The 19,326-nt window shown below is 38.1% G+C and overlaps 1 protein-coding gene across 24 annotated transcripts in view; it reads left to right on the top strand.

Moving 5' to 3' along the window:
- SYNE1 (spectrin repeat containing nuclear envelope protein 1) overlaps positions 1–19,326 on the top strand; it is a 291,288-nt gene that overhangs the window by 212,672 nt on the left and 59,290 nt on the right. For 18 of the 24 annotated variants that reach the window (XM_064413327.1, XM_064413326.1, XM_064413328.1 and 15 more), the window contains 15 exons: positions 1,233–1,367; positions 1,974–2,080; positions 3,100–3,250; positions 4,060–4,194; positions 4,355–4,510; positions 5,297–5,506; positions 6,813–6,914; positions 8,662–8,781; positions 10,290–10,490; positions 11,716–11,889; positions 12,343–12,474; positions 15,173–15,369; positions 16,292–16,424; positions 16,798–16,980; positions 17,799–17,948. In XM_064413327.1, the coding sequence (XP_064269397.1) occupies positions 1,233–1,367; positions 1,974–2,080; positions 3,100–3,250; positions 4,060–4,194; positions 4,355–4,510; positions 5,297–5,506; positions 6,813–6,914; positions 8,662–8,781; positions 10,290–10,490; positions 11,716–11,889; positions 12,343–12,474; positions 15,173–15,369; positions 16,292–16,424; positions 16,798–16,980; positions 17,799–17,948 (2,286 nt within the window). The remainder of the gene's footprint in view (positions 1–1,232; positions 1,368–1,973; positions 2,081–3,099; positions 3,251–4,059; positions 4,195–4,354; positions 4,511–5,296; positions 5,507–6,812; positions 6,915–8,661; positions 8,782–10,289; positions 10,491–11,715; positions 11,890–12,342; positions 12,475–15,172; positions 15,370–16,291; positions 16,425–16,797; positions 16,981–17,798; positions 17,949–19,326) is intronic. The other 6 variants (XM_064413343.1, XM_064413324.1, XM_064413344.1 and 3 more) reach the window with 2 other exon arrangements.

The raw sequence follows: 19,326 nt of genomic DNA, 5'->3' as shown, positions 1-19,326 counted from the left end.
CTACTACTTAGCAAAACTCTGCTGTTTCAGTGGCTGGTGCCAGGGTCACTGGTGGCAGAGGTGCATCTCAGCTGTCAGCATAAGGAGCCCCAGCTGGCGCAAGTATGATTTCTGCACCCACCTTCTGCCATGCTGGTCCCTGTCTGATTTGAGAAATGTCACCTGGAAGGCAGAGTGTCTGTGGTTTGGAGAGCCTGTTGTCAAACCATTTGGCAGTCTTAATCTATTTGGAATAAAAGCTGAATGGTGGGCATAACAGGAATCCTACAAAAATGAAATATATAGACAAAATGGGAGAAGTATTAAGCCCCAGCTTTAGATCTTGAAGCTTTCAAAAAAAAAAAAAAAACAAACCAAAAAGGTGCAAGCTCTACAATCATATGACTGCAAGAAATATTAAATAAGTCCAGGGAGGTGTGTACATCTAAGTAGCCAGGCCTACACATCTGTGTTTAACATAAAGCCAAAGCATATTAAAATACCTACACTTGAATACATTGGCTGCTAAAATTACTTAAACTTACAGGCAACATGGACCTTGGAAGCCAAGAAGTTGATAAAACATTTTTTTGAGCTTTTGAGGCATTTGTTCTTTTTTGCATTGCTTACACAGAAAGCCTGTCTAATCACTCATGTTGGAAAAACATGGTAGAAATATGAATGGAAGGAACTGTTGCTTTTGCTGTGCTGTTTTAACATTCTGTGGTTTGATCTCTCTTACTTTCTCTGCTGTTCATATCATTTCATCTGCTGTTCACCCAGTGTGTTTCTGCCGAACATAGAGTTATGTACTTACTGATAAATAAATACAGACCAGAATGACAACCAGAATTTTCTCCTTTTCAGCTAGAAAAAAAAAATTGTTTTAATAAGATAAAAAACCTGGCAGAAACAAACCACTGAATCCCTGCATTGCTGGGTAAAGCTGCACACTCCTTTGAAGATGAAAGCTGGTTTTTAGAAGCAGAACAGTCTTTAGAAAATGCATCAGTCCAAGGTCTCTGACCTGTGGTCTCTGATTCTGCTAAGTGCATGTTTATTTTTACATTTTTAGGGTTGCTATTCTTGCTAGTAACCAAAAATCAGTAAAAGTCGGAAATCTGAAGTCATTGCTCATTTCAGAATTTACATGGGCCAGCAACTTGTGAGGTTTTGTCTAGATGAGCTGAACCTGCCTGCTCTCTAACAATGTAGGAGATTTTTTTTAAAATCGTAATGTCTCTTTCTTAAAGCAGGGATCTTTACAAGAAAAGGAGGAGAGTGATCTGGACTTCATTTCTTCACAAAGCCCCAGTGTTCAAGAATGGCTGGCACAAGCAAGAACTACTCGCTCACAGCAGCAGCAGAGTACCCTGCAGCAACAGAAAGTTGGTGTTCTGCCTTTCTTTTACTCCCATCTTTAGGTTGCATTTAATGCTATAGCTGAGCCACTCTTGTTAATATATCCACTGAAATATTAATTTTTACACTGTTTCATACTCACTGCTTTGGTAATGATGCATCTGAGTTCCCTGTCTTATATCTGTAACAGGTAGGCAGGCTAGACTTCCTGGATGACCATGGTCAATTCACATAATCAGTAGTGTAAAATTTGTCCATCAGCAGAATAAAATTGAATCAACCCTTTAAGTTACTCTAAGGAGAGATGATAATACTCAAAATAATAACTTTGTCTTCATACAAGCAAAAATACACATATTACATTATATATTGTGTTGAATGGTTTGAAGATATTCTCACTAGGGTAGGTTCCAGAACCTGCATTGTACCAGTTAATTAGTTCAGTAATCCAATTTATGTACCCAATTTTTCTGTGTCCCTGGCTGGAGATTTTGGACTACTTTTGGTGTTCAAGCAAGCCATTTCAGAAGTAGCTCAGCTAACTTTGCATGACAGTTAAACAAGGTAGGCATATCCTTCCAAGGCAAAACCAGTCTGAGATTTGTTCTGTTTTGTGTAACTTGCTGTGCTAGGAGCTGGAACAAGAGCTAGAAGAGCAGAAGAATCTGCTTCGATCAGTAGCATGCCGTGGAGGAGAGATCCTAACGCAGCAAAGCTCTACTGAAGGGCTGTCTATAAGGTGTGCTTTCATGTGTTGTTCCAAAAAGTAAATTTCTATGGCTGTACTTTGTCATCCCTATGCTTACCTCCCTCTACATGCCCATTGTTCTCTAATTTTTGGTTTATCATTTTTATAAAGCACCAAGGCTACTGGAGTCCTGGTTTATAGTCTAGGGGTCTGATAATACAGTTATACAAACTGTTTTGTGGTAATGGATCACCTTCAGCAGTTAGAAATGCCTTTATTCATATTAACAGGAATCACACAATCACACTCAGATTGAAGACTAATGATACTCTTTAGACAAGCAGTGGATCAGTTACTGTAACTTTATGGACCAGCGCTGGTGTGTGAAATCACATCCACCTCAAACATTGGCATCTCCCATTGTAATCAGATCTTCCCAGATGAGATACTCATTGCTTAATTTTATTTTTCCTGCAATTAGAAAGTATTTTTTCCTTTTGAAGTGTTAATTCTAATGCCAGAAAGTACTTAACCAGTCTCCTTCTGTCTGAGGCTTACTTCTGTCAAGTGATGGTGTACTTTAGAAATTAAAAAAAAAAACAACAAAAACTAACAGGCAGAAAATTCTGAATGTGATTAACTGTTTACCAAAGCTAAACTCGTCTTTCATTAAACTATGAAGGACATAGTTCACCATTTTGAGAAAGAAGATGAGGAAGAAGTCAGATAAAATATTTATTTTAATTAATGCTTTGAGCTAAAACCTCTTTATAGGTTACATTTCAGTGTAGTATAACCCCCAGTCTGGTTTGGGGATTTTTTTACTTATTTTGGGTACTTGCAACTTCAAACAGTCTTTTTGAAAGTACATTTTATTTCATCAGATAAGAACTTCTTGCTGTTCAAACCACCCTTTGTGTTATTTTCAGAAAAACAAAAACAAAACCAACAAGTCAAAGCTTTAAAAAGTAGCACTTAATTTAAATGTAGAATTTCCAAATGGAAAATTTACAACTTTAAATTATTACAAATTGTGCATTTATTAAACCTTTATGCATCTTCTGATTCAGTGAGAAGCCTGATGTACTCTCTGAGGAACTAGTCTTAGAAGGTGAGAAGCCATCATCTGAAGAACAGATGAAGAGGAAATGGGAAAGCCTATACCAGGAATTCAGTACCAAGCAGAGACTGCTCCAGAAAGCTTTGGAAAAAGAACAGCTGGTAGCTTTTTTAAATTTCTCTTCCCATTTTCTTTTTGAAAGTAGTTGCTACAACAAGAGGTACAATATGTAGACCCATTAAGGTGCTGTAGTTAAGGCATGAGATATGGAGCAATTTATTTTGTGACACCTTTAAAAACTGTTTCATATTGGCACCAGCACTGCTTATGTTCAAAGTGATTTGAATTGCACTACCATCAGGTTAATGAACTAGAAAGGAAGAAAGAGCGCGGACGAAAATGTTTATCTACTTATCTAACTCAGGATAATTCTGTAGCAAATCATCACTCTGGAATTGATCAGTAGTATGGCAGCAGCTTAGAGGAAAACTGTTATTTCCAGTTTGAATTTATTGGTTACATTTAATTCTTGATCTTCGTGGGTGAGGAATTTCAGGAACAGTATTTCTCCTGAAAGAAATGGGGATTAATCAATTAAACTGGGGACAAACCAAAGTCTGTATTAACATACATCTTCCATTTTATTGTTAATAGACACAAATTGACTTTTCTTTGCCTAAGACTCCATTAATCAGCTTCCAAAGTTCTAAGTAGCTTGTATTAATTAAAGAGTAATAATAACATTTTGGGTAAAAGCTAGTAATTTTTAATTCTGGCTACAAGCACTTAACCTGCATTTCTAGTGAACCTCCTGTTGAGCAATATTTATGCAAAATATTCATGATAGGGAGTATTTGTGGGAGGACCATGAGCATTAGCAGGTGATAGCCTCAGTCAGTAGGGAATCTGTACAGCTGAATTTTGTGCCCTGTGTATGCTAGACGCATCCTAATTAGTGCTTCTCTCTCAGCAGCTTTATAGCAGACCAAACAGACTAATACCTGGAATGCCTTTGTATAAGGAGGAGACACAGGATGAAGATAAATCCTTAGTGTCACCAGTGCTGGTTGAATTGAATCAGGCCTTTGAAGATGTCTCATCTGAGGTAATTTTCAGTTGTCTTTACACCTCTCCTACAGCAAAGCCACATTAACAGTGAAAACTCCTCTGGCTATGACCTGGAAATCCAGGCCTTTCCCAAATATTAGAAGTTAGGAAGACTGTCTTATACTTCTGTGCTGGACTTCTCTGGTTCCTTTGCCCAGGCTGGACGGGTGGAGGAGACCCTGCATCTGGAACAGAAGCTGTATGATGGTGTCACTGCCACGTCCGTGTGGCTGGATGGTGTGGAAGAGCAAGTCTTTGTTGCTACAGCTCTGTTGCCAGAAGAAGAAACAGAAACCTACCTCTGCAAGCAAGAGGTGAGGAATGCATGAGTGGGAGTTTCTTTTAATTGCCAGTAAGTGTGCATTTTATGTAGTGTTTAGAAGAAAAGTGTTAAAATCCTGGATAAGTGGCATGTCACTGACATAGTCTCTATGTAACTGCAGCATTCTGCAGTTGGCCATGAAGAGAATGTTGCAGAAATCATGGATTATTTCTTCTGTTTAGCATCTAAGGATTAGCAAACACCACATTGTCGAAATTGGAACAAAGTGAAAAAGAGGGTGGGATACTCTGATACAGAAACAGCACAGGTTCATCAACATTAATTAGGGGTGAGGGAGGTGTAAAGAATTGAGTGGGGGCTGGAGAGAGTGGTGGGGGGGAGAGAGAGGCAATAGGACAAAGGAACAATGGTCTTCAGCTGAAGTGGATGGATGCAGACAAGATATAAGGAAGAAATCTTTCAAAATGAGAGTGTGGAAATGCTGGAGCAGGTTGCCCAGAGAGGAGGTGGATGTCCCATCCCTGGAAGCTTTCAAATTCAGGTTTGAGAGGGCTCTGAGCATGTCCATATTTACCTCAGGAGGGTTGGACTAGATTTTAATCCAACCTAGATGTTTCTGTTCCAGCACTTGTTTTCCTTGGAGCATGGAACATTTTTACTATCAGAGATTACTGTAGCTTCCATCTTTTTCTAGTGTGTGTTTATACCAGCCATGTAAAAAATTCACTACATCATTGCAAAATTGGCTATGGCTATGGCAATGTTTGCCTGCTTTCCAGAATGTCTAATTGTCGCTTCTGTTTTTCTACAAAATTAGTCTCTTGCCAAAGAAATCAAAGACATAACAGAAGAAGTGGATAAGAACAAGAATTTGTTTGCTCAGATATTTCCTGACAGTAGTGATAAGAGGGTTATTATAGAAGACACTTTGGATTGTCTCTTGAGAAGACTGACCTTACTGGAGTCGGTGGTAAATCAGAGATGCCACCAGATGAAAGGCCGGCTCCAGCAAATCACCACTTTCAAGGTATGACGTGATGAAGTTAACAGAGGTCTGTGTCAAATGGGGGTATAAAGGCTGTGAATTTTTCATGCCAAATCAAAAGAACATGGTTGTCACAGGCTTTTTTATTGAAAAATTAAATTTCTCAAGCTATACAAAATTTGATACCCTAATAATTACTCAAAATTTAAACTCTCCACTGGAAGGCTTGTAAAACTCGTGCAATTACTGTAAAGTGATAATCTTCCTGTGCTGTCTCACCCTGCTGGCATTACACAAAAGGAGGTCTGTGCAAGTATGAAAAAATGCTGACAAATGGACAAATGTGTGCTTTCAGAAAAATTTCAGAGTTCAGAAATGCTTTCAGATCTTACTTGGTGTCTGCCTTATCTCCTATTATTATTATTATTTTTGTTGTCATTATCATTGTCATTAATATATAAAGCCTTTCAGTAGGGTTTATTTTTAATTTAAAAATCCATAAATTTAAAAAAAAATCCTTTTGTCTTTAGATTAGGGTCATCTTTGCATAGATTCTTACTACTAGATTTCCTTTCTAACGCCATAATCTTTCCTCAGCAATCTCTCATTTCTCAATGAAAGACTTCCCTTTGCTGATGACATCAAGGCTGATCAGAATTAATTGCATTATTCTTAGAGGTTTTCAGTATTTAAAATAATTACTGAATGTAAAAATAAATACTAAATCATTAATGTACCTCTTATGCTGAAAGTCTCAGAAAAATATGCTGATAATTTTCTGTTGAGAAAGTCTCAGAAAAATATGCTGATAATTTTCTGTTGAGATGAGTGCAAGAAAAAGATGATTGATTCTATTTAAGCAAAATTGTTAAGTAATACTTCAGTGTCTGTTCTGATAAAATAGTCTAAAACTTTTCAGCCCTGTAATGTGCAGAGGTCTTGTTTACTTACGTGTTATATTAGCTCAAGTTTGTAATTAAAACAACTTGCCTTAAAAAGTAAAACCAAGCTTGTTTACAATCGTATGTGGTTGAATAAACTGCACAATAATTTTTTTTTACATGAAGATGATGACCCTTTGTAATTAATCATTTAATTGGAAGGCAAAAGTAGAAGTGCATTCACAGGATATGTTTTAAGTGTGAGTCCCTTTAGCTCTTAGTCTCCATAACTGGATTTTCAGCAATATTAAAGGTTTTGCATTGGGTAATTATCATCCTTTTGAATAGTTTTTATGCTGTAGTGCTACCATGTAATATTTAATGCTTTAAACTTCTTGAAGCATGGAATATTTTTCAGTTGTTTTGTGCTATGACTGGCTGTAATTTATTGGTTTTGTCTCCTGTAGAATGATCTGAAGCTCATGTTTACATCGGTGGCTGATAACAAATACTTACTTCTACAGAAATTAGCAGAGGCAGCTGACAGACCAGAAACAGAACAAATGCAGGTACCACCACATATCTGTCACTTGGGGAGAGGGGAAGAGGTAAAGTTTTTATCCAAAGTATAAATGAATTCTAGAGAACAGTTCCTTTAAATGGGAGAACATACATGTTCACATTAAGTATAGGAAAATAAGTATGTCCAAGAGTGTATTACACATATTTATAAGTAAATAAAACAAAAAGGCACAACAACAAAAAAACCCTAGCAAAAGTGTCTCTCTCATCTCCCCAGCTGACCTAGTACCTAGTTAGGTTTATTCTGGGCAGTATTTGAAAAAAAGAAAACTTCAATAAACAAAAAAATTCCAGACTTTTGCTAAATTGTTTGACTATTAAACTTTATTAAGGACCAAGGGCACTTTCCTGCTCACTGGCTTGTAGTGATGTCTTTAGTGTTACTCATTTTAATTTAAGGCAGTAATTATTATTTCTTTATCAGGAATGGCCTGATTAATAATTAATTATTTATATGAAAAAGTATATCCTGTTTTCTTGTTTCTGTTTTGCCAGTGAGAAAAATGAATGAGGGCTACTTTTTATAGATATTTCTTGTTAGTGATGTCTGGTGCCAGCAGGTGGCTAAATGGAAGAGAGTTACCCTTCAGCTAAGCAGAAATACTGGACTTTATATACCTGACATTCAAATATTGAAGGAGTTGAAGTGTTGAAGTCTTCTGTGTGAAAAAAAGAGGTCGCACTGTGTCTTTCTTTTCTGTCTTTTGTGATGCCAAACATTGGCAAAAATTTATTTCCAGTATGATTAATTTAACTACCAGCTAGGAAAACAATGTGTTAACAGAAGAAAGTGCAATTATTTGTTACAGAAAATCTCCCTTGGCTGAGAAAACATTCAGATTTAAAAGCATTGCTGCTTGTTCAGTACGTGATTAGGAAGTAGAAGTAAGGCCCTTAATCAGCCTGGTGACTTCAATTGCATGAAATGGAAGTTTAGTGACTGTATTGTGCAAACTCCATGCTGCTGAAAGGCAGGAGTTCTACTTCACATACATAGTTTAAAAATATTTGGATAGGAAGCTTCCAGAAAGGGCCTCAACAAAGGACTTTAAGTACAGGAATCTACCTTGCACTTTTAGCTTTGTTATAATCTGCATGTTATTTCAGCAGACACCTACAGATGCTTGTAGCTTCCACTGGAAAAAACTCATCACCTTCAGGCACTTGCAAATACCAGTCTGTGTTCTTAAGTTGTAGTTTTCCAATTGCAAAAGGGGAGTCTTTTTCATTGACAGTAATGTTGGCCCCATCCCAGTCTTGAAAGGGAACTACACAGAGCTCTTTGCATTCATACGTGGGTTCTGCTGTGATGGTTGATTGCTCGGTGCTCAGAGATGACAGGAATGACTGTTAATAAAGAAAAATTCTTTAAATAACATTGTTACATTAAAAAAATTATTTGGGGCCTCTATTGCATAGTTAAAAGCATGGAATTTCATAGCTATGTTTGGCATAAAAAACACTAAGCATAGTATTTTATATGATAGTAAAACAGCTTGGTATTAGAAATTAATAATGATATGCTTATTTAACTTTAAGAAAAAAACTGGGCTCTCCCAACTTTTAATTAAAAATTTCCTTCCTTTAAAATCCATCTTTTAAAATATCATCCTTTAAAATTTCAGCACACTGAAGGTATGATTAGTACTGCAAGCAGAAAAAAAATCTGATCATAGGCCAGCTACACTACTGTTATTGAAACTTAAAACTAAGCAATGTAATTTTTATATACAGGTCATACTGCAGGCAGAAGAAGGTTTAAAGGAACTAGATGCTGGAATCAATGAATTAAAGAAACGTGTAGACAAGCTACAAATTGACCAACCTTCTGTACAAGAGTTGTCTAAGATTCAGGTATGGTTCATTAGTTTCATCCTTGACCTGTCCATCCTATCATCTTTCTCACCTGTGGTATCAAAGGAATGCTTCTTTATTGTTCATCAGGCAGTTTATGAAATGGAATTTTAAGGCATTTCAGTATGTATAAAAGATTATCTTTTCTCTGGTTTGCCTAGTTTTACAATTTTGCCTCTTCAGATTTTCTAACATCTCTGATATTAGCAGTACTAATTGTAAAAATCAACAAAACCATGTTTTCTGCCAGCTCTCATCCACTCCCTTCTCACACAGATGACGTTAAGCATGTAAACAAATTTGTCTGCTGAAGGTTCATCCCTGTTCTCACCAGAGTCTCATGATCTACGGTTTAGTACCGTGTCACATCTATCATTCAGAGAGGGAAGGGGGTAAAGGGAGACAGAGAGTGAAGTGAGACCTGAAACTGGAAAGGTTCTGCTTTTACTAGAACACCTCCCATGTCAATCCATGTGGGCAATTGATCCGCAACTTCTGTATATCTGTTGAATGTCCTTTTTGAGCAGTTTGGCTGATGCAGGGGAATGCTTGAGGAAATATCAAGGAGAAGTTTTATGAATGAATTTTACCATTTAAAATGATGTCATAATAAATTGGAAGCAAATAAAACAGCTGAAACTGGACCATAAAGTTCCAAAGCCGACTAGACATTGATATAAATTAAAATTAATGACTAAGAAATAAATCACTAAGAAATGTGTCTTTTTCCCATTTCTTTATCCTTTTGGTCTTAGCGCCTCCTCCTGGTTTGTTTGGGGTTTTTGTTTTGGTTTGGTTTTTGGTTTGGTATTTCTCTTTTTTTTTCTCAGTTTATGTACCATTATGCTCCCCGTCTACTTCATTACAGTTTTTGGAAAAGCCTTTCTTTGGCTTTTTCTGACAGTTTTACTTCTCACAAAATTCTGTTTAAGGCTAGGAGATCCAGCTGCAGTCTGAGGGTGGGCACTTTGTTGTAACACTGATCATAGAGATATTTTTGTTGTTGGAATTTTTTGTATAGATCAAAAGTATTGCCTTGTTTTGGTTTTTACAGTAAGTTGTATGTATCTTGCTTGCTACCAGTAAGATCTGGGGAAGGAGAAGGAAGCAAACCTGACTTTGAAATGCCTATGGTCTGTATCCATGATGGAATCCATTCAATTCTCTGCATTATAAAAGTAAAATGTAAACAACATCTGCATTGCATGGTAGTCACTGTTTTTGATCATTAAGCCACATCTTTGCTACTTACATAAGCCTTTGGAATTCTGCTATTTTTTTCCCCAAATGCAGGTACTTCAGAGAGTTGCAGGTCTTGCTTAGTTTTTCTGTCTTTAAATGGCAAGTTAATTTATCAATTAAGTCAGTATATCTGCAGACTCTTTTTGGTCTTGAAATAAATGTTATTCTGCTAGTATTCACAGAAAGCACAGGGACAGTAAGGTTGCTTCTAGGAAAACCTGTAATGTGTGAAATAAGACCCACCATTGCTGCCCTTTTCCCCCCAGGATAAGTATGATGAGCTGCTGATGATCATTGGATCCAGGCGGAGTGATCTGAATCAGAATATGGCTCTGAAGAGGCAGTATGAGCGGGCTTTGCAGGACCTGGCTGACCTGGTAGAAACAGGCCAAGAAAAAATGGCTGGTGACCACAAAATGATTGTTTCTTCCAAGGAAGAGGTTCAGTCACTGCTTGAAAAACATAAGGTAAGAAACCAGGACATATTTCAGGACTAGTAACGACTGTAAGCTTGTTGTCATGCTTGAGCCCCAGTGGGAAACTAAGAACCACACAGCTGCTTCCTCCTTATGTGTTCCTTCCTTGGGGAGAAGGAGAATCAGAAGCAAAGGTAAGCCTTGTGGGTTGAGAGATGAATACTAATACTAATAGCACTAATAATAAAAATAATTGCAATAGTCAATATAACTGTAATGGAAAGGAGAGAGAGAAATAAACACAAGAGAAATAAATAAATTATGTACAATACAGTTGTTTGCCACCTCCTGACCAATATCCAACCTGTCCCCAAGAAAAAATCAGCAACTTCCAGACAGCTCCCTCCAGTTTATGTGTGTATATGAACATGATGCTCTATTGTATGGAATACCCCTTTGACCTCTTCTGGTCAGCTGTCCTGCCCATGGTATCTCCAGGCTCCTCATGCACCTCCTCACTAGCCGAGCAAGGGAAGCTGGAAAGTCCTTGACTTGGGGTAAACACTACTCAGCAACAAACAAAACATCAGTGTGTCATCAACATTATTCCCATAGCAAAGCCAAAACACATTGCTGTACCAGCTACTAAGAAGAAAATTAACTCTATCCCAGCTGAAATCAGGACACTTATGAAGAGCAAATTGCTAACCTTCTGTTCCTAAAAATTCAGGAGCTTTTCAGAACAGTCAGCTAGACTGTATTTTAAATTGGAGCCAGTGAACTGTTCTGACAGACTGAGTTTCAAATGCTTTGTAGGAGATGAACCCAGATAGATTCCATTTTGTTCATTATTCTAATAACAAGTTCTTTGTATTGTCCTGTCATGCTACATAGCAATTTCATCCACCACTCCATTTATTTTCAACAGAAATTTACATTTTGTAATAGCACCCATAAATAGGACAATTATTTTCCACATTTTCATTAGACAGAAATTTTTGGGGCTGTTTATCTGATTTAAGCTGGTTTTGTTTATGGAATGAGGGTCAGGATGGAGTTTGTGTGGAAAGAATGACTGACTCCTTTCTTTGAATTGCCCTCTTTAAATTATGTTCAATTTCATGAAATGCTTTGAAGTGAAAGGTTTACCTAATTCTATGTAGATACTTGATTGTACTGCTTATGTCTTAAAATATTCTTTTAGTGGTAATGAATTGAGTAATAATTGGACTTCCTCTTTTCTGTTCTCTGTCTCCCTCACATCTGAATTTTTCAGGAATATTTTCAAGGGTTGGAGTCTCACATGATCCTGACAGAAACACTTTTTAGAAAGATGAGTACCCTTGCCCTCTTGAAGGAAACTCAGTCACATTCAGATATAATGACACGAGCTTCAGCTGTATTAAAGCTGGCTCATAAACGAGGTGTGGAGCTGGAATACATTCTAGAGGTGAGAATTTCTGTGGCCTTTTCTATGCTTTCATTGTGATCAGCCACCAGGATATTCTATAATGCTGATTTCCTGTGCTTGGACAGAATTGATGAGCGTCAGTCCATTTTGTCATACACACAAAGCACTGATAGACTACATGCAGTCTTTTCTATTTAACTGTTGTGACCTTCAGGTGGCACAAGTTGTGTTCCTCTAAGTCTAAAGAGCTGCTTAGCTTTATCTGGTTAAGGAGAGCGTGACAGTTTTATCCATGTGTTCTTACCAAAAGTTGAGCTTGGCACAGGGATGGTATCTTTTTACAGGTCCACTGGACATTTGTAGTATTATTTCTTTACTTTCACAACCACATAGCTAACTGTAGGGCTTCAGATTTTTTTTTAAAAAAGAAAAAAGTAATAAAATTTCTAGATACCCAGATTCACCATATACATGGATAATTTGTGCTTGTAGACCTGGATGCATCTGGATGAAGATTACCAGGAACTCACCAGACAGCTGGAGTCTGTTGAAGGAAACATCCCCACTGTTGGGTTGGTAGAAGAGACGGAGGACAGGCTTAGAGACCGGATTACACTTTTTCAGGTTGGTGCTTTGTCGACATTCTCTGCAGAAAAGAGGGGTTGGAGGGATCTCTGACTGTCATCTAGTCCAGCCTCCCACTTGAAGCATCACAGTTGTCATGGCTGGATCAGCAACAGCTTTGGAAACCTCAAAAGTAGGAGATCCCAGAGCTGACCAGGGGACCAGTTGCAGTCATGCACCAAGACCTACTACAAATGGTTTTCTGTACTGCCCAGTCAGTAACACAACTTTCAGCTTTGTCACCACTGTCTTCTTTATATTGCGTGGCACTACTGAGGAGAATTTACCTCTATCATCTTTTTAATTTTACTGCAAACAGCTGTGGATCTTTATTAGACTGGCCCTTGTTTGTCAGGCTAAAGCAAGCACATTTCCCACAGCCTCTTTGTGAAGTACATTTGCTCTAGGTCCCTAAATAACTTAGTTGTTACACTGGACCCTGACTACTTCCTTCTTCCTCAGCTCAGTGAGACATGGGTCACAGCACAGTCAGATGGAGTAGATTTGGCCTCATCAGCACCACCTAGATGAGGATAATGAAATAACTTCATCTGGTTTCCACAGTACTAATATAGACCTGTGCTCTGGCTTGCCTGATAAGCTGCCAGGTTAAATACACTACCAGTTTCCTTTCTGACCTGTACTGAGACACGCAGCTAGTCACCCCAAGGTGCAGACATTGCATTTCTTTAGCCTTCCAAAGTTTCTGCTGTCTCCAGCCCCAAGTTTAGTGAAGAGTGTCTGGAATCAGTCTGCCATTTTTTGTCCCAACCACTCTCCCTACATTAGTGTCATCCACAGATTTACTGAGGGAATGCTGTCTGCCATGATCCATGCCGTTAAGATGTTGAAGGTATTTGGTTAAAATACCGGTAATCTCTGGAGTACTCTGCCCATTGCAACCTGCCAGCCAGGCATCAAGCCTTTGATTACTAGCAATGAGACTGGTAATGCAGCTCATTTTCAGCCCACCAAACAGTCCATTTATCCAGCCTGAGCTCTCTCTGCTGCTGGAGGAGGGTCCTGTTGGAGGTGGTGTCAAAGGCCGATGCTGAAGTCAGTCTGATCCACAGAGACAGTAATTTTTTTATAAAAGGCTGTTAGGGAATTTAAGCTGAGTATTTCTGGTCGCTGGTTGGTCCTTTTTGTCCCTGAAAATGGAATCCAGGAGTATGTGCTCCATGATGTTTCCAGAGAGCAAGGTGAGGCTGAACAGCCTGTGGTTCCTCAAGCTGCTTTCGTCCCCAAATGCAACAGGTAGTTTAAATACAGTTTTTCTACCACATCCTGTTTCTTTGGTCTAGTGTTTTGGTTTTGTCTCGTTATACTAGACATTTTACGTGGGGGTTTTTCATTCTCCTTTTTGTTTTACAGAAAAATGTCTGTCAAATTTTTTCTTGAAAATTGACTTTGTGTTGTTATCTTTTTGGTTATTTTACCAGACAGCCTTCTGCTTTTCATATGGTATGAGGACAATTGAAGCAATCTGTTCTGTGATTGTTTTGGTTTTGTTAGATGCTAGGCATTGTGTTTGTCCTGACACTAAATTAGATTTTTTTTCTTTTCTTTTTCTTTTCAGTTACATAAACTAGGTTGTTCAAATCTGGATTCTTCTATTCTGTCATGTCATAGATTTTATTAATTGGCCACATTTAGTTTTAAAATCCATCATAATAAATTTATTATTATCTTAGAATTTTTTAAGCCTCTGTCTAGGATTTTTTCTATATATGTTCTGTGTAAATACACAGACTCACAAATATATAAAGGTAATTTTTAAAAATTTATTAAAAACTGTATTTTTTTGAAAGAGGAAATAAGAGTGATAGAAAGTTCATATACAATAATATTGCTTGTTTTGTAGCTTTTATATTCAGATTACTTTAATCAGAACTGAAAAACGGGAATGCGTGTACATTTTATGCTCAAACTTATACCAATGTACAGATGTTTTTAATATCCATACTATTTGGGTAATGATAGTGGAATTTAACAGGTATATTTGCCCACATGTACAAATTCCTTAGCCATACACAAGTTACCATTTAAATTTAATCTGTCTCATTTTGGGTAATACTATTAACAACCTTTCCTTTTTCATTATCTTTTTTGCTTTCTTGTGCAATAAAAATTTGTCTCTGTGTTCAGGGGTTTGGATGGATGGGATGATCTTTTTTTAGCCATGAAGAGCAGGAGGGTAAATTAGTAAAAGAGTGAGATGTCCAGAGAGCTGAAGATAGGCATTGGAAGGGCTGAAGAGGGAGCCACTGTTAATAATTTATAATAAGTTATAATAATTTATATTGGACGTCTTAACATTCATTGCAGTAGATGGTAGATTTTCAGCAGATGCTAAAGTTGTGGTATTTTAATCCACATTTTCTGATTTCTATCAGAAATGGTGTTGCCCCACAAAGATTATTTTCAAGTTTAGAAGATCTTTGCAAAGAAGGAGTTCATCATTAGGAGGAACCAATAGACATATTGACATGATTGGGTTTGTGGCACCATGTTCAGCTTTTGAGCAGATTACCTGCGTGATGGTTCTTGGGGAGATCTAGAGCTGGAGCAAAGGAAAAATTTGATGTTCTGTGGTGACATTGCATATGCAACAAATTGCAATAAAAGGAAACTAAATGTTGAGAAAGTGTGGTAGCAGAGACTTGCAGTTATTTAACCATCTCCTCTGTCATTACAGCGTCTGAGATCCAACCTGACTGAATACCAGCCTAAATTATACCAAGTGCTAGATGATGGGAAGAGGCTCCTTTTTTCTGTTAGCTGCTCAGAACTCGAAGGTCAGCTGAACCAACTAGGAGAACGCTGGTTAAGTAACACCAGCAAAGTCACCAAGGAGCTTCACAGGCTGGAGACAATACTGAAGCACTGGACAAGGTAATGCTGATGTAATGGTAAATACAAAGTTCTTCACCTGTGCTTTTCAGTCAAAGCCATTCTGGACCCAGACATATTTGATTCAACATTTAAAAGAAAGTACTTTGAGATGTATGTCAGTTTGACTGCTCTTCTGTTCCATAGAACATGCTCTCTCATTTTTTATAAAAGATGTAGCAGATAAAAGCTGGTGGCAGGAAATCTGAAAATGCTTTCTTAGATGATTAATTCAGAATCCCCATGTGCATACAGGTGTGTAAGAAAAATTGTGTGCTTCGCTGGGTAACGTGAGTTGCCTCTGCATGTTTTAGTGGATGCATTGCAGCTTCTGGGTTCTTGTCTGTGTCACTGCATATATGGAAGAGAGCTTTTGGTACCTTACTAATGAATGTTCATATGCAACTTTTGGAATTAATTATCTAGTTGGTATAGAAGCTCTGTCTATGAATCCCTGGCTAATGTGTGGCCACTTATATTCTGTTACCTCATTAGTTGCTTGGGATGTGAAATGATATGGAGATGATTTCTGAAAAAAAAGGAAATTAATTTCTGCTCTGAGATATTTTTTTTGTGAAGATTTAGGAAGACTGAGCCTTCTAATGGAAGTGAAAAATCCATTTATGTGCATTGGGTGGGGTTGCAGCATGTCCAAAGATGTTTGGGATCTATTTACTGTCCTTCATTAAACTTTTGTCTAAAGGCAAAACTCAGGCCCTATTAGAAATTTTGAGCATAGTGGCTAAAATATGAACTTCCTGATATCATGCCTGTCTGTAAAATTAATTTTTTTTTTGAAATTCGATAAAATTAAAATTTTAAATCTGGCATTCAGTATCTTCCTCTAACACATGGAGGAAAGCCTGCTCAGTTGGAGGCAAGAAGTGGCGATGACTGTTTCAGTCTTCTTTAAACATCTTGCCAGGTATCAGAGTGAATCAAATGAATTGACACAGTGGTTGCAATCTGCAAAGGAGCGACTTGAGTTTTGGAGCCAGCAGTCTTTGACTGTTCCTCAGGAACTGGAAACAGTCCGAGACCACCTGAACTCCTTTTTGGTGAGTTGATCATGAACCTGGGATACCAATTTCTCTCCAATTACAATTAAACAGTTGATTAATCAAATGGTTATGCTTCTTCTTACCATTGAGTATGTAGGTAAGCTGTTCTTCAGCTGGTGTGAATGCACATTAAGCACTTCTTTGCTGTAGGCAGGGATTGTAAATCTTGAGGATTCTGAAAACAGAAAATGGCTTTATGACTGAACACAATTTTTTTTCTAACTTACTGTGAAGTATAGCTGGTGAGTGCTAATAGAAAGTACATATTTTAGAGGGAAAGGAGGATATTCTTACCTTTTTGGGGTTCTAAAACAGTAAGTAAAATTTAAAAATACTTAATTATTTTCACAAAAAATGGTTCTGCTTACAGGAGTTTTCAAAAGAGGTGGATACTAAGTCATCACAGAAATCTTCTGTCCTGAGTACTGGGAACCAGCTGCTCAGGCTTAAGAAAGTAGATACAGCTGCATTGCGTGCAGGATTGTCCCACATCGAAACCCAGTGGACAGAGCTCCTCACACAAATCCCAGCAGTACAAGAGAAGTTGCACCAGGTAAGAAAGCCAGAGATAGCCTTTGATATTCCAGAAAACTAAGACTGTACAGTTGGCACTGACTAGTTGCTTCCTTTCTGAGTTTGTCCATGTGAGGAAAGATAAGAAAAAAGTTATTCCTGTTTTATTGTGGGAAAGCTGACACTTAGTTTCAAATCCTGCCTGTGTAATACCCATCAGTGTTACTTTCAGACTTACATAGTTACATTTGTTACATTCTAACTAAAGAACTGGTGAGGGTGTTTTCAACACATTGGTCTGCTTTCTGGAAAAAGGAATTTCACATCTTTGTGCCCTGTGGTAGTGGTTTTGTTCAAATTGAGTTGAATAGGTTAGGTTCAAGTCTGTGGAAGACAAAATAGACCTAAAAACATTATTGATTATTGCTAGTATGTGTAGGCACAGAATGCTTTTGGTTGTGTAGTTTTGGGGTTTTAATGCTTTATTACTGAACTTAGAGAATTATACCGGTTGAAAAGTTGTTTTAATATACAGTTGCTATCAGTGTAAGCTGTTGCTTTAGTTTATAACTTAGAATGCTCTCGGAATAATAACTTTGTGATTTACGGTGAGAGGAAAGGTCACAAATCTTAACTGAATTTGGGATAGTAAACAAGACAATGTCATTCTGTAGTTCTCTGAATTGTCTTGTAATACAAAATATCTATGTCCACCTAAAAGTGTCATAGAGCCTATTCTTGAGTAATTAAATGCCGGCAAGCAGTACTCTATCAACTGCTGAAACTGTGTTAATGCAAAGCAAGGAATTGTTACCCATTTTCTTCACAACATGAGCTCTAAGTCTGTTATCTCAACAGCTCCAGATGGACAAAATTCCTTCTCGCCATGCCATCACTGAAGTTATGAGCTGGATTTCGCTGATGGAAAATGTAATTCAGCAGGATGAAGAAAATATAAAAAATGTAGTAGGACAGAAAGCAATTCAGGGTTATGTCCAGAAGTACAAGGTACTGAGTGGCAATATTATTAATCTTCCTTTTGAATTATCTCCATTGTTACCACAATTAAATATATAGAAATATGTACAATACAAGTAATTTAGGGGGAAAAAATCGCCAACTTTGTAGAGTGGCTGGAATTGTATGCAAGTTAGAGCTGCAAAATATTTGATACTGGTGAAAAGAAGGCATAATGACTTTTACTCTGCTATTTACTTATGGCAGGAATATAATTTTTAATATGCTTACCTTAATTCCCAGGAAAATCCAAAGCAATATGCACATTATTAGTCCTTATTAGATCTGCTAAAGTGAATGCAGTACTCCAGGCAGGGTCTTGCAAGAGCAGAGCAAAGGGGCAGAATCATCTCCCTTGAACTGCTGGCTGCTCCTCTTTTGAAGCAGCCCACAATGCAGTTGGCCTTCTGGCTGTGGACACACCCTGTTGGCTTATGTGCAGCTTTTTATCCATGACAACTCCCAAATCCTTCTCTGCAGGGCTGCTGTCAATGAGTTCATCTCTCCAGCCCAGGTGTAGCACCTGCACTTGGACTTGTTGAACTTTATGAGGTTCTCGTGGGCTTAGTTCTCAAATTTGTTGGAGTCCCCTGGATGGCGTCGCATTCTTTAGTTATATCAACTGAGCAGCTCAGCTTCATGTCCTCTGCAGACATGCTGAGGGTACATCTGATCTCACTGAGACATTGATAAAGGTGTTAAAGAGCACTGGTCCCAGAGCAGAGCCCTGAAGGACACCACTCATCACCGGTCTCCACCTGGACACAGAGCCATTGACCAAAGCCCTCTGGCTGCATCTATCCAGCCAAGTCCCTGTCCACAAAATAGTCTACCCTTCAAACCCATGTCTCTCTGATTTGGAGATAAGGATACCATTTGGGACTGTGTCAAAAGCATTACAGAATTCTAGGTAGATGGCATCAGTCAGTCTTCTTTTGTTGGCTGGTGCAGTCATTCCATAGAAGGCCACTGGACTTTACTAAGGGCACAATATGCCCTTAGTAAAGCTGTTCTGGCTGTCTTAGATCACGTCCTTGGCTTGTATTTTCCTTAACATTGCTTCCATGAGCATCTGTTCCATGATCTTCCCAGACACAGAAGTGAGGCTAACCAATCTGTCGTTCCCCAGATCCTCCTTTCTTCCCTTTGTAAAGATAGGAGCAATGTTTTCCCTTTTCCACTCATTGGCTATTTTCCTGACCACCAAGACTTTTCAAATGTGATGGAAAGTGGCTTGGCAACAACATTGTTCAGCTCCCTCAGGACCCTGTGATGCATCTCATCGGGTCCCAGAAACTTGTGCCTATCGAGCTTCATCAAGTGGTGCTGAACCCACTCTTTTCTTACAGTGGGAGGGACTTGTTTTCTA

Source organism: Passer domesticus, chromosome 3 (assembly GCF_036417665.1).
Source record: "Passer domesticus isolate bPasDom1 chromosome 3, bPasDom1.hap1, whole genome shotgun sequence".
Taxonomy (NCBI): domain Eukaryota; kingdom Metazoa; phylum Chordata; class Aves; order Passeriformes; family Passeridae; genus Passer; species Passer domesticus.
This window is presented reverse-complemented; position numbering and strand designations above follow the sequence as displayed.